This window comes from Ovis canadensis, chromosome 7 (genome assembly GCF_042477335.2).
Source record: "Ovis canadensis isolate MfBH-ARS-UI-01 breed Bighorn chromosome 7, ARS-UI_OviCan_v2, whole genome shotgun sequence".
Classification (NCBI taxonomy): Eukaryota; Metazoa; Chordata; class Mammalia; order Artiodactyla; family Bovidae; genus Ovis; species Ovis canadensis.
The window spans coordinates 81,145,958-81,161,960 of record NC_091251.1 but is presented as its reverse complement, the minus strand read 5'-3'; the positions used below and the strand labels follow the sequence as shown (position 1 = coordinate 81,161,960).

The window sequence follows — 16,003 nt, the reverse complement described above, 5'->3', positions numbered from 1 at the left end:
AGATACTCCATGCAAACAGAGACCAAAAGAAAGCAGGAGTAGCAATACTCATATCAGATAAAATACAACTTAAAACAAAGGCTGTGAAAAGAGACAAAGAAGGACACTACATAATGATCAAAGGATCAATCCAAGAAGAAGATATAACAATTTTAAATATATATATGCACCCAGCATAGGAGCACTGCAATACGTAAGACAAATGCTAACAAGTATGAAAGGAGAAATCAACAATAACACAGTAATAGTAGAAGACTTTAACACTCTACTCACACCTATGGATAGATCAACTAAACAGAAAATTAACAAAGAAATACAAACTTTAAATGATACGATAGACCAGTTAGACTTAATTGATATCTATAGGACATTTCACCCCAAAACAATGAATTTCACCTTTTTCTCAAGCGCACATGGAACCTTCTCCAGGATAGATCACATCCTTGGCCATAAATCTAGCCTTGGTAAATTCAAAAAAATTGAAATCATTCTAAGCATCTTTTCTGACCATAATGCAATAAGATTAGATCTCAATTACAGGAGAAAAACTATTAAAAATTCAAACATATGGAGGCTGAACAACATGCTTCTGAATAACCAACAAAGCACAGAAGAAATCAAAAAAGAAATCAAAATAGGCATAGAAACGAATGAAAATGAAAACATAACAACCCAAAACTTGTGGGACACTGTAAAAGCAGTGCTAAGGGGAAAGTTCATAGCAATACAGGCATACCTCAAGAAACAAGAAAAAAGTCAAATAAATAACCTAACTCTACACCTAAAGCAACTAGAAAAGGAAGAAATGGAGAACCCCAGGGTTAGTAGAAGAAAAGAAATCTTAAAAATTAGGGCAGAAATAAATGCAAAAGAAAAAAAAGAGACCATAGAAAAAATCAACAAAGCCAAAAGCTGGTTCTTTAAAAGGATAAATAAAATTGACAAACCATTAGCCAGACTCATCAAGAAACAAAGGGAGAAAAATCAAATCAATAAAATTAGAAATGAAAATGGAGAGATCACAACAGACAACACAGAAATACAAAGGATCATAAAAGACTACTATCAGCAATTATATGCCAATAAAATGGACAACGTGGAAGAAATGGACAAATTCTTAGAAAAATACAACTTTCCAAAACTGAACCAGAAAGAAACAGAATATCTTAACAGACCCATCACAAACACGGAAATTGAAACTGTAATCAGAAATCTTCCAGCAAACAAAAGCCCAGGTCCAGATGGCTTCACCGCTGAATTCTACCAAAAATTTAGAGAAGAGCTAACACCCATCGAACTCAAACTCTTCCAGAAAATTGCAGAGGAAGGTAAATTTCCAAACTCATTCTATGAGGCCACCATCACCCTAATACCAAAACCTGACAAAGATGCCACAAGAAAAGAAAACTACAGGCCAATATCACTGATGAACATAGATGCAAAAATCTGTAACAAAATTCTAGCAATCAGAATCCAACAACACATTAAAAAGATCATACACCAAGAGGGCTTTATCCCAGGGATGCAAGGATTCTTCAATATCCACAAATCATTCAATGTAATACACCGCATTAACAAATTGAAAAATAAAAGCCATATGATTATCTCAATAGATGCAGAGAAAGCCTTTGACAAAATTCAACATCCATTTATGATAAAAACTCTCCAGAAAGCAGGAACAGAAGGAACATACCTCAACATAATAAAAGCTATATATGACAAACCCACAGCAAACATTATCCTCAATGGTGAAAAATTGAAAGCATTTCCCCTAAAGTCAGGAACAAGACAAAGGTGCCCACTTTCACCACTACTATTCAACATAGTTCTGGAAGTTTTGGCCACAGCAATCAGAGGAGAAAAAGAAATAAAAGGAATCCAAACTGGAAAAGAAGTAAAACTCTCACTGTTTGCAGATGACATGATCCTCTACACAGAAAACCCTAAAGACTCCACCAGAAAATTACTAGAGCTAATCAATGAATATAGTAAAGTTGCAGGATATAAAATCAACACACAGAAATCCCTTGCATTCCTATACACTAATAATGAGAAAATAGAAAAAGAAATTAAGGAATCAATTCCATTCACCATTACAATGAAAAGAATAAAATACTTAGGAATATATCTACCTAAAGAAACTAAAGACCTATATATAGAAAACTATAAAACAATGATTAAAGAAATCAAAGAGGACACTAATAGATGGAGAAATATACCATGTTCATGGATCAGAAGAATCAATATAGTGAAAATGAGTATACTACCCAAAGCAATCTATAGATTCATTGCAATCCCTATCAAGCTACCAGCAGTATTTTTCACAGAGCTAGAACAAATAATTTCACAATTTGTATGGAAACACAGAAAACCTCAAATAGCCAAAGCAATCTTGAGAAAGAAGAATGGAACTGGAGGAATCAACCTGCCTGACTTCAGGCTCTACTACAAAGCCACAGTCATCAAGACAGTATGGTACTGGCACAAGGACAGAAAAATAGATCAATGGAACAAAATAGAAAGCCCAGAGATAAATCCACACACCTATGGACACCTTATCTTCAATAAAGGAGGCAAGAATATACAATGGATCAAAGACAATCTCTTTAACAAGTGGTGCTGGGAAAACCAGTCAACCACTTGTAAAAGAATGAAACTAGATCACTTTCTAACACCATACACAAAGATTAACTCAAAATGGATTAAAGATCTAAACGTAACACCAGAAACTATAAAACTCCTAGAGGAGAACATAGGCAAAACACTCTCCGAGATAAATCGCAGCAGGATCCTCTATGACCCACCTCCCAGAATATTGGAAATAAAAGCAAAAATAAACACATGGGACCTAATTAAAATTAAAAGCTTCTGCACAAAAAGGAAACTATAAGCAAGGTGAAAAGATAGCCTTCGGAATGGGAGAAAATAATAGCAAATGAAGCAACTGACAAACAACTAATCTCAAAAATATACACGCAACTCCTGCAGCTCAATTCCAGAAAATAAACAACCCAATCAAAAAATGGGCCAAAGAACTAAATAGACATTTCTCCAAAGAAGACATACAGATGGCTAGCAAACACATGAAAAGATGCTCAATATCACTCATTATCAGAGAAATGCAAATCAAAACCACAATGAGGTACCATCTCACACCAGTCAGAATGGCTGCTATCCAAAAGTCTACAAGCAATACATGCTGGAGAGGGTGTGGAGAAAAGGGAACCCTCTTACACTGTTGGTGGGAATGCAAACTAGTACAGCCACTATGGAGAACAGTGTGGAGATTCCTTAAAAAACTGGAAATAGAACTGCCTTATGACCTAGCAATCCCACTGCTGCGCATACACACCGAGGAAACCAGAATTGAAAGAGACGTGTGTACCCCAGTGTTCATCGCAGCACTGTTTATAATAGCCAGGACATGGAAGCAACCTAGCTGTCCATCAGCAGACGAATGGATAAGAAAGCTGTGGTACATATACACAATGGAGTATTACTCAGCCATTAAAAAGAATACATTTGAATCAGTTCTAATGAGGTGGATGAAAGTGGAGTCAATTATACAGAGTGAAGTAAGCCAAAAAGAAAAACATCAATACAGTATACTAACGCATATATATGGAATTTAGAAAGATGGTAATGATAACCCTGTATGCGAGACAGCAAAAGAGACACAGATGTATAGAAAAGTCTTTTGGACCCTCTGGGAGAGGGCGAGGGTGGGATGATTTGGGAGAATGGCACTGAAACATGTATACTATCATATAAGAAACAAATCACCAGTCTAGGTTTGATGCGGGATATAGGATGCTTGGGGCTGGTGCACTGGGATGACCCAGAGGGATGGCATGGGGAGGGAAGTGGGAGGAGGGTTCAGGATTGGGAACACATGTACATCCGTGGCAGATTCATGTTGATGTATGGCAAAACCAATGCAATACTGTAAAGTAATTAGCCTCCAATCAAAATAAATAAATTTAAATTAAAAAAAAGAGAGAGAGAGGAGCAGTGATAAAGTTTTAAGCACAAATCCCTTTATGATGGGCCAAGGCTGGGACCCAAATGAAATCTAATGTTCAGTCATCTGGGAATGGTCCCATCCAGACTGTCAGTAAGGCTTTCATGTGGAAAGGAGTAAAAGGGGAAGGGGAGGAATAAGAACATGGATTCTGTGACATGGCAGAGCTGGGCACATCCACTCATTCACTCAACAACTATCAACTGAGCACCTACTATGTTCCAGAACAGGCACTGCTCTAGACTCTGGAGATTTTGAAGAAAAGAAAAGCTCTAATCTCACTGATATCATTTTTCAGATAGGTGTAAAGAGCAAATGACAAACAAGGAAACAAACATATACTATGTCAGGTTGTGATGAGTGCTATAGTGGTAAAGAACCCATTCGCCAATGCAGGAGACATAAGAGACCCACGTTCAATCCCTGGGTGGGAAAGATCCCCTGGAGGAGGAAATGGAAACCCACTCCAGTATTCTTGCCTGGGAAATCCCATGTACAGAAGAGCCGGAGGGCTACAGGCCATTGAATTGCAGAGTTGGACATGACTGAAGTGACTTAGTACAAGAGGAAGAATGAGTGTTGAGGGACTTTGAGAAAGTTACATAATTTTCAAAACCCTGTTTCCTCACCTACATAATATAGGTTAGAGTACCTACCTCCAAGGGTTTAGTGAGGATTAAATGGGATAATGTATATAAAGTGTTTTGAATAGGCTGGCACACAAAAAGCACTTAACACAGATTAGCACTTGCTTTTAAGAAACTGGAAAGAAACTATCTTAAGAGGCAATGACTCTTAGGGTTGGCTGCAAAAGGTAGGTCAACTTATGAGAGAGGGCGCTAAAATACACTAAGGAAAAAACCCCACAGTTCTAGAGGGCCTCCAAATCATTATGCTAATTTTAACTCTAGTAATTGTGTTTTTAATCAATGAATTACATAAATAAAATATATCATCTAAAGGGTTTTTTAATGTACATTTTGGGAAGATATTTTGAAGTGCTCATTTATACAAGCAAAATCAGAGTTTTAGAACTTTAAAAGAGAACTTTTTAGGGTGGAAACATTTTTTAAAAAGCATCACTGTTAACAGGCAAAAAGTATAACATTCATATCCGGTTATGGTCCTCACAGTTTAATTTTTTTAAGAAAAGACATAATATCTTAATAAATCATCATAAAAGCAAACATAAAATTTCTACCTCTATTAATGTAGTTTGATGGTTTCAAAGCTTGACTTTTAAAATTTCCACAGTCATATCATTACTCTATGATGTAATTGTTTCAACAGCTGTTTTCAGATTTGTTTTAAAAAAAGGAAAACTATTCCCTGATTCCGTGGGTAGGCAGTACGTCATTTAACCTGGCATGCATTTAAGCTGGAGGTGTCACTGAGCGAGACCATGTATTTGAAGCGTCCTAAGACAGGCTTTAATATACTTTCTAGACATTTGAAATTCAATTTTTTGCTTTAAAAGTATTTAAAAGTCATAAAGAAACTCTGTTTTCTGTTACCTTCTTATAAGACTAATGAACAGAAAATCTAAAACTAATTTATTCTAATAAAGCAATAATGCAAAATTTTTAACGTCCATTTAAGAATGTGCCTATATACTGTACATGTATTATTTTTTACAAAAATACATATATATATATATATATATATATATATATATATAAAACTTTCCAAAAGTGTTTTAGGTTTAGATAATCCATTTCATCAGTAGGTTTTAGATTCTGACTGTAATCTTCAAACAGTTGGTAACCCATTATTATATCTCTGTTATTTGCAAACTGAGAGGAATCCAAACAAAGCATTCTCTCCTAAAACAACATGAGACAAGTAGAGAAAAGAAGAAAAAAATTCCTCAGTAACTTCACAGAAGAATGCAGCACCGGACACTCCTTACTTGGATTCAGTAACTGCATGTGGCATAAGCCACATAAATAGTTATGGGATTCTTCTATGAGTAGATGAATAGATAGTACAGTGACTTTAAATTGTTTGGATTTGGGTATTTCTTTGTGCAGATGGGTTTCTTATTAATTCATTTAAAAATAAAATGAAAAAGGGAACAAAAACTGTAATAATTTTTAACCTAAGTACATGAAGGATCTTAACCTAAAGTCCAAGGATGGGTGATCATGGATCTATGAAATCATAGATCACTGAAATCATATGCAAATTACTTTCATAGGAAATACTTTCATATTTATATGTATTCATATAAATACAGTCTGGAAGGGAGTCAGGTAGTCATAGCTATCAGTGTCTCTCAGGGGGCTGCGGACCCTAAACACTTAAGAACATGTGCAGATGAAGCACATTCTCTGGGTTGTTTTTCCAGCCACAGTGGTGAAATACATGGGTTCCTCTCCTGTACACTGTTGATGCCTTAGTCTCAGGATGGCAACTCCACTGCAGCACTTAGGAAATTGCATTGCAATTATTTACATGTCTGTAACTTCTTTTGGACAATATATTCCTTAAAAGCATGGACTGTGATTCATATTATTATTATGTCTGTAGGTCTATTGCTCCTATTAAATGTGCCCTGTGAGCAAACCAACTTTGTCATGTTTACCTCTGTATTCTGCAAAGTTGCAGCATAACGCTAGTACATGCTGGGCCTTAAAATGATTGCTGGACCAAGCTGATTTGTTTCTGCCTAGACAGTCTGTGGTTCCTCATGGCTAACTGCCGGGGGCCAGCATGAGGAATTCCGCCCATGGCAAAGGTCATGAGGAAGGAGGCTTGGCATACGCAAAGGCGTGATCAAGCCTCAGGAAACCCCCTGTTCCCGAGCATCTAACCCCAAAACCAGAGTCTGTTTTATGCTCTCACCTACACCTCTGACTTTACGGGGGGCTCTCCCCCATAACCGTTTCTCTCAGAGAAGGAGTAAACGTGCAGCTCCAAGGCAATAAAAATTCTTGGGCGTGACAAGAGTGTTTCAGCTTACGGACTCCTCTGAAGGTTATCTAGCCCACCTGTATAGGTTTGTCCAGCCACATGTGATTGCTTGCAGCCTCCCAACCTGAGAGGCACAAGATGTTTTAGACTTACTAAAGGCAAATTATTTTGGGGAGTTAGAAATTATTAGTATAGTTGGTTAGGAATTATATTGGTGAAGGGTCTCTTCATTTGTTGTGTCAATAATTGCTGCTAATTCCCTGCTCTGGGTGGGACAAGGATGTCTCAGGTCAAACCTCTCTGCTGACAGACTAGCTTGTGTGACAGGATTATCCTTACTGCCGCCACTAGGCACATGACTGTTTACTACCTCTCAACCATAAACAGCACAGAGAGTTTTGGAGTATTTTGAGAGTCTTAATTAGCGTAGGACTTTTTCTTCTTGTTGAGTCAATGATCGCCGCCAGGCCTCTATATCCTTAGGTACCTGGGAATATATTAATCAATGTATTTGGAATATAGCAAAGGAAATATGATAGTTTTTGATGTTAGCAATACTAGACTTTTTGAGTTAATGGATTTTCTCTTTTGTAATAGATCACTGTACTTTGTTATATATCACTGTGTCCTTGCTATGTAAAAATGTAGCTTTATCATATCTTAAGACTAAATAGATCTTAAGGGGAGCATTGGTGAAAGGATTTTCATTTGTTGGGTTGATGTTTGCTGCTAAATCTCCATGTTCCCTACCCTTATAATGAATATAACTAGCATATAGGAAGAAATAAGTATTAACCTTTAAGCATATAGGAGAAATAAGTATTAACCTTTAAGACTAATCATGTTAACCTTGGGTTGAATAAATTCCTTTCTTGATTGTAACTCACTACACCCTCACCCTATAGGAATGTAACTTTATTTGGAGGGTGGTGCCTGGTTTAAGAAAAAACACCCTTGGAAGAAATAAGTTTTTTTGGTTATCAGAAAGAAAGGATCATAAAATGTAAGCAGGTCTCACCCATGGCCAAAAGATGATGTAATATCCCTAAGACCTTTTTTTTTTATACATTTATGTGAAGCACCTGATTTTGATAAAGGTCAGGACTGCTGACCCCCACGTGACTCTGTATTCATCCCTATGTGTAACAAAAGGTATATAAGCAAACCCAAAAATAAAGAAATCGGATCAGTTTCCGGAAAGACTGATTCCCCCATGTCGCTTCTTTCTTGCTCCCGTTTTTCTGGCTGAATTCCCATCTGGAGCATGGATGCTATTCCACGTAATCCAAGTTATTCAGCCTCTTTTTCTCCACTAATCTTCCTACTGCACTATCCATTTCTAATCTCTCTCTATCTGTGATTAAATATGTATTTTTCCAAAGACGCCGACTCCGTCCCCACCTTCGAATCACCCTGGATCCACCGGGGCTGGACCCCGGCAGCTAACAGCTTGCTTAGATTCATGTTGACCAGATCTTGTCTTTAAGATTAGCCCTGAGTTCCAGCAACACAGTTGCTTCCCAGCTGTCTATGAAAATGTTACAGTATTTCAGCTGTGCTTTATTGAGTTCTTGAAGCATTTTTTCTGCCCACTCTGGGCTCATCTACTCTTGCTTAAATTCCTTGCTTAAGCAGCTGCTAAACTATCCTGCTGTATTCAATTCTCCTCACATACTTAACCCAGCCCTGCAGATTTTGCAATCATAGCTTCCGTGCTTGAGAATAAATACTACAAACTTTGATGATGTCTGGTCATTTGATGTTAAGTACATGGTATGAAAAATTAGATTTGCCTCTGCTTCACAGAATTAGTCACTATTAAACATTTCTTTCCTTACTTTCAAGTTTAAAAGTGATTTAAAATGTTTTATAGTCTCATCCCAAAATGTGTTTTAGACATATAAACCCTATTACATTTTTTAAGTTTACTATTGCTTCTGTTTTTTAAATGAGTTGACAAATGCTTATTTTTAAATTTATAATTTAAGATAAAAATACAGCAGTTCCTATAGAAAGAATAAATGTATCGGCACCTGTAAAAACAACTCTAAATCTTTTTTTCTCCGAAAGCAATAGCTAACGTGAAAGATTTGTTTCTTCTTATGCCAGGTTCCAGCTGCTTCACTTTGTTTAAAACTGACTTCAAAGTTTAAACAGTGTCCTGTCCCAACAAATAACCTCCCCCAGATGGAATTATCTGGAGTACTAGCCTCAGTGCTCTGAATACCACACCTGCAGCCTTTTAATTCAACATTTTATAAACTTTCATAGAGGAAATGATAGATTTTTTTGGTCCCCTAACTTTTGGAGAGTTTAGTGTATGAAGGGAATTTTATACTTGGGATGAATTTGGAGATATTTAGAAGAATAAAAAATTGGAATTATTGTTTCTACTGTGTTGATTATTATGAGAGAAAGAAGGAAATGAAAAAAAAATTGAAATGTTTAAAGTAAAAAATCTTACCTGTAAATAAAGATGTGAGGTACAGACTGGGCTCAATTTGTGTCTGATCTGTATCACCTGGTGAAGCTACAGTTAAAAAATTTTTTTTCATAAGAAAATCAGTGAAGCATAGAAATAATCATGGTTTCTTCCACAAACAAACAAAGCCACAAACTAAATGCACTTCCACAGTTAGTTTCATAAAGCCAGGCAAACAGAAGCCTGACCTTGTGGCCTTAACATAAAAAAAAAGAAATTAAACAGCTGAATTTTAATGACTGTCAATAGGATAATACTTTACCTAATAGATTATCTTTATGCATCAAAAATTAGGGGAAATGATCATGAGAGAATTTGTAGTATATTTGTATTAAATAAGAGAAGCTCATGGGCCATTTCTTCCAAAGCTAAAAGTTTTCACAGATTCCCTTACTTAAGGATTTAATCATTATAAATGAAGTTAATCCACCTCACTAGAACTGACTCATATTTGTTCCTTTCTACAGCTGAGTAATACTCCATTGTATATATGTACCATAACTTCCTTATCCATTCATCTATCAACAGACATCTATGCTGCTTCCATGTCCTGGCTATCTTAAAGAGCGTTGTAGTGAACACTGGGTACATGTGTCTTTTACAATCATGGTTTTTCTAAGGTATATGCCCAGGAGTGGGATCGCTGGGTTATATGGCAGTTTTAATCTTAGTTTTTAAAGGAATCTCCATACTGTTCTCCATAGTAGCTATATTAATTTACATCCCCACCAACAGTGCAAGATGGGTCCCCAGTGAGGTGGATGAACCTAGAGCCTGTTATATAGAGTAAGGTAAGTCAGAAAAAGAAAAGCTAATACTGTATATTAAAGCATATATATGGCATCTAGAAAAATGGTACTGATGAACCTATTTGCAGGACAGGAATAGGAACATAGACATACAGAACAGAGTTGTGGACAGTGTGGTGAGAGAGTGGGACAGATTTAGAGAGTAGCACCAAAACATATACATAACCATATGTAAAAGAGACAGATAGCAGGAAGTTGCTGTTTAACACAGGGAGCTCAACCCGGTACTCTGGGATGCGGTGAGGAGGGAGAGGGAGTAGTGCTTACTATGATGTTACTATTAGATACTATCTACGTTCACTTTCCCTCTGCCTTTAAGTTTCTACGTTCACTTTCCCTCTGCCTTTAAGTTTCTGAGTGAGGGGACAAAACTTACTGCTAGGCGCTTTCCAGATTCTGTAATTCAGAGTCTTATAGAATCTGGTATACAAACACAGAAACAAAGGTATCAATACTATGTCAGCGATCCCTTCCACTGAAGAACCACTTGTTTGTATCAAGTAAATTAAGAGGCAGTTTTCTCTGAAGTGGTTCCCTGAAAGCCCAGAATTCAAACTTACCTATTGTGTTATAGTAAGAAATAAGCAACATCATCCCCTTTCAGACTAAACAAAACAGGGTGGAAGCTAAGAAAAAGAATCTACTTTTTTTCTGTTCCTACTACACTGGTATGTAAGATAAAAAAATTTTGGCAAGTTAATAATAAACAGACACTCTTATTAGAGAGACAGCTTGTGACTAAGAGCACAGATTCAGAGACTAAGCTACCTGAATATGAATCATAGTGCCGACTTGCGTGAGGTCTGGGAGAAACACCCACTGCGAAGTATCACCACTTTGTGCTTCCATCTCCTCTTCTAGCTCACGGGTTTCTTATTATCGTGAACAAGAACGATATACGTAAATTAAATAACCTAGAGCAGTGCCCACAGAGGCACTCAGCAAGTGGTTGTTTTATTATTATTTAGCCTATGATTATTTTCTAACTTTTCCCAATTGACAAAAGAATTGCTCTCATTAAAGCAATCTTTCCAAAACATATTTTGACAGGGAGATTTTTCGCTTAAGAAAAAGAAAAAAATACTGATCACATATTAGAGCAGTAGAGCTGTAAGGGATCTCAGAGATTATCTTATGTTTACTAATAAGGAAATCACAATTCAGAAAGGTTCACTGACAAAGAAATCAACGTCACAAGTTAGCTGTGGAACTACAACTCATAAGAAAAGGTTCTTTCCCTACCACCCAATATTTTCATATTCTTCTACTAGGATGTATCTTGGTAGATATTGAGCTATTGAGGCCTGTAAGAATAATCAGAAATTATCTGTTCTAGTTTTTTTTTAAAAAGTTATGAAGGAAGGAAATATATAGTATGTTCAAGAGCATAGCCGTTGATTTCGGAATTTGACTTGGTTTGACTCCCAGCTCTATCATTTATTAAGTGTGTAACCTTGGGCAAAATATGTAACTTCTTTGAGCCTCAGGTTCGTCAAGTGTGAAATAAGACTACTATTAACATTACCTACCTAACTGAATTGATTAAAGATCTTAGCAGAGTACATGACATAAAGGAAGTACACATAAATGTAGCTGTTACCTATTTTCATTGTCGTTACCATAACCATAAACAAAACTCTCCTTTACCCAAACTAGCAGAGAATACTTCTACAGTGATTTCTAATGGAAAAAAAGACCACTCTGTCAATACCAGAGTTGACTATTGTCATTTTTTCCTATACCAAGTAGCTGCCTCATAATTCTCACCTGCTGGCGACAGGGTTTACTGGGAGTATGTATAGTGTGCTCTGTAGGTGACAATGAAGGTAGCAAACACAACCCACACCATGGCAAACAGGACTTGAAAGCTGTTTATCAAGTTTGTTAGTTCTTACACTTCCTCACCCTGCTGTTCAAAACTGAAGAAACATAATATTCATTGGTATTCAAGTCAAAGAAAGAAGAGAAAATTTCTAAATATTTTATCTAAAAATTGCTATTAAAATTTCTATGGAAATTCCTAGTGGGTAGTGTTGACTATAATTTGAGTCATAAATTACCTGTGAATGTAATTTATCCTTTTAGCTTCACTGCAAAAGGCAAATGTGTTAACTTTATTTAAATGTTTAAAACTACCATGGAATAAAAACAAACGATCTTAGATCTAAAAATAGAATCGAAGGCTGGAAAAGTAGGGATACTCCTGAAAATGCTTTAAATGAGGGCACATGGAGGGCATGGGGATTGTACCGCCTGTACACTATACTTCTTCCAAACATTCACTGTATTTCAGCACTTTAAATGGTCTTTCAAAATCTTGTAGCTATATGGTGTCAACATGAAAGCAAGTCATCATATTTCAAAAAGTGGTACTTTTAAAAGGATAGGAACCTAGGCTTTATGTTTTATTCCTGTATTACAAAAATTTTATTTTTGGTTGAAAATTTATCTTCCACTCTGTAATACTATTTTTAGTAAGAACCACTAGTATAGCAATATTTAAAGCTGTAGATCGTTATATTATTGTTTTAAACAAATTCTTTATGTATTTAAGAAAACCATGGAGTACTGTAGGACTGTTAACTGCAAAACAAGGATATAAAGATGAAGGCCTCCAAAATAGGAAATTTTTTAACCCACAAAACAAGAGTTTTTAAATGAGTGACACCCAGAATTTGAAACCAAATCTAACAGGCAGAAATCTAAAATTAGTAACAATCGGAATAGCTGGACCTTTTATACTAGCGTGCTCACTGAAGGAAAAAAAGGGGGATATTAGGAATATTATTAAATATAGAAGTTAATACTTTTCAAACAAATATGTTACTCATTGGCTGTATCACTAATAGGTATACAACTCTTGCCAATAATAGCATTTTCAGAAATAGTATCCTGGCAGCATAAAAGCTTATATTCAACTGACAGGAAGCTGATTGGTAATTCAGAAAATAGATGACCCACGTATTCTGAATGCAGACTATGATTTATTTGAATAACGTACACTTAGTTATTAAGGCTCATTAAAAACCATTTAAGTGCTTACTGAGCAGTATAATGACAAAGAGAGTTCCTGCCTTTTAGTAGCAGGAATGTCTAGAGGGACATTCCAGCATTAAAATCTGGTTGCAAACAGAGACTCGATGTTTTAGTAGACAACTTTATCTACAAGACACTTCCTGCTGGTTGAACAGCCTGTGACACAGCTACTAAAACAAATTCCTCTCAGATAATTCTTTATAAAAGCATGCCATAATGGTTTGAAAACTAAAGGAATCTTAAAAATTACAATAGGTTTGCCCCATGAAAGAAGCCATACATTCAGTGTGATTTCATTTTTTTAAAGTACAAAGTCAAGAGAACTACTCTATGCTGCTAGAAGTCAGAACAAAAAAAAACTCAGAACAGTGGTTATCTTTTTGGGAGTGGAAGCTGTGTCTGAAAGTGAATATGAAGGGGCTTTGGAGATGCTGGCAATATTGTTTCTTGAATACCTAAGTGTGCTCAGTTTCTGAAAGTTCTTTCAGCTGTACAGCTATGTGTACTTTTCTGTATGTATATTATACTTCCATAAAAGGTTGAAGTCGAAAAAAATTCAACAGGTTAGTTTCATCAATTAAAAGGTTCGGTTCAGTTGCTCAGCTGTATCCGACTCTGCGACCCCAAGAACCACAGCACGCTAGGCCTCCCTGTCCATCACCAACTCCCAGAGTTTACCCAAACTCATGTCCATTGAGTCGGTGATGCCATATAACCATCTCATCCACTGTCGTCCCCTTCTCCTGCCTTCAATCTATCCCAATATCAGGGTCTTTTCAAATGAGTCAGCTCTCTGCATCAGGTGGCCAAAATATTGGAGTTTCAGCTTCAACATCAGTCCTTCCAATGAAAACCCAGGACTGATCTCCTTTAGGATGGACTGGTTGGATCTCCTTGCTGTCCAAGGGACTCTCAAGAGTCTTCTCCAACACCACAGTTCAAAAGCATCAATTCTTCAGCGCTCAGCTTTCTTTATAGTCCAACTCTCACATCCATACATGACCACTGGAAAAGCCGTAGCCTTGACTATGTTGACAAAGTAATGTCTCTGCTTTTTAATATGCCATGTAGGTTGGTCATAATTTTCCTCCCAAGGAGCAAACGTCTTTTAATTTCATGGCTGCAATCACCATCTGCAGTGATTTTGGAGCCCAGAAAAATAAAGTCAGCCACTCTTTCCACATTTTCCCCATCTATTTGCCATGAAGTGATGGGACCAGATGCCATGATCTTAGTTTTCTGAACGTTGAGCTTTAAGCCAACTTTTTCACTCTCCTCTCACTTTCATCAAGAGGCTCTTTAGTTCCTCCTCTTCACTTTCTGCCGTAAGGTTAGTTTCATCTTCTTGTTTTAGACTGTTTTCCAATGAATGAAAATGCCACGTAACTGACTGTGCCATAGGTTAGTTTCATCTTCTTGTTTTAGACTGTTTTCCAATGAATGAAAATGCCACGTAACTGACTGTGCCAGGCAGCCCTTCACATCAAGTTAGCATCAGCAGCAGCCACATTGCTGACTACAAAGACAAATTCTTATTTCTTTTCTTAAAATCTTGAAACAACTGTGAGCTGAAATTACTCAGAAAGTGAAAGAAAGCCACAGTCGCTTAGCAGTATCTGACTCTGCAACCCCACGGACTGTAGCCCACCAAGCTCCTGTGTCCATGGAATTCTCCAGGCAAGAATCCTGGAGTGGCTGCCACTGCCTTCAGAAGCAGAAGGCAAGGAGGGAAGTTCTGGTTGTTGCCGCTGCTGTTCTCGATTGACTCTCAAGTCTAGTCTGATTTACTACTTAGGATACCTGATGCTGCAACAATGAGCCATTCAATTCAACTGAAGGCTCAAACTAATCTCATTTTAACTAATCTTGAAAGCGTTTCTAAAATATCAATACATATTATAAAAGCCACTTATTTCCTTATTTTGACTACAAAAATTTTGCTCTTTCAGCTTACATCTATAAAGCAATGACATCATAATAACATTTAAACACAACTATAACTCTTAATCAATAGTAACTCTTATAACTTTAATCATGCAAGGCCACAGATTGTTTAGAAGGTCACTATTATCATATCCTTATAAACAACATTTGATAGCAAAGCTGAAAGCAAAGTACGTCCCTAATATTTACTTAACAGTTTGAATCTGAGTGTTTTATAATTTACACAAAGAAAATTCATTTTCTGAGTTGGAAATTCCTTCTAATGAAAACTTCTAACTATGGCCTGTGACTATCACTAAAAACACAGTGTATTATTTGTATAGTCTTTATAGTGGTTTTGCCATATCTAGTCACGCCTAACTAAATTTGGAAACAAAAATTAAATGTGACACAGTGACCAGTTCACTTCCCCAAGGCCAGACCTGGTAACTTGAAAAAAAGAGTGAAAGAATGAAAAATGAGCTTTCAAATACAGGAAGCCACTAGAAAATAAGAACACCACCATTTCATATCCTAAAATTAGAGCTCCAAAGATTTTCTGTTGACTAGTAAGTTTCAGGGTTAGGGGGAAGGGAAGCAAGGGGGATTTCTGCTCACTGTACACACGACACCAGTGGGAATAAGGGCCAGTCCAAGTTCTATGTTACCATTACGCTGGGTAATAGTTCCAAGCTGTGAGGCGCAGCTGTATGGGCCCTGCCAGCAAGGCCATGGCAGCAGCGCTTTGATAGCGTGGGGCCCTGAAGTGTCAGGATATAGAGAAGACAGCAGTTGTTGGCTGTGAAAACAGTCTGATAC

At 36.8% G+C, this 16,003-nt stretch overlaps 1 protein-coding gene across 7 annotated transcripts in view; it reads right to left on the bottom strand.

Moving 5' to 3' along the window:
* KIAA0586 (KIAA0586 ortholog) overlaps positions 1–16,003 on the bottom strand; it is a 138,265-nt gene that overhangs the window by 6,293 nt on the left and 115,969 nt on the right. For 4 of the 7 annotated variants that reach the window (XM_069596716.1, XM_069596718.1, XM_069596717.1 and 1 more), the window contains one exon: positions 9,399–9,464. The exons of the other annotated variants lie outside the window; for them this stretch is intronic. In XM_069596716.1, coding sequence (XP_069452817.1) covers positions 9,399–9,464 — 66 coding nt within the window. The remainder of the gene's footprint in view (positions 1–9,398; positions 9,465–16,003) is intronic. 7 annotated transcript variants of the gene reach the window in all.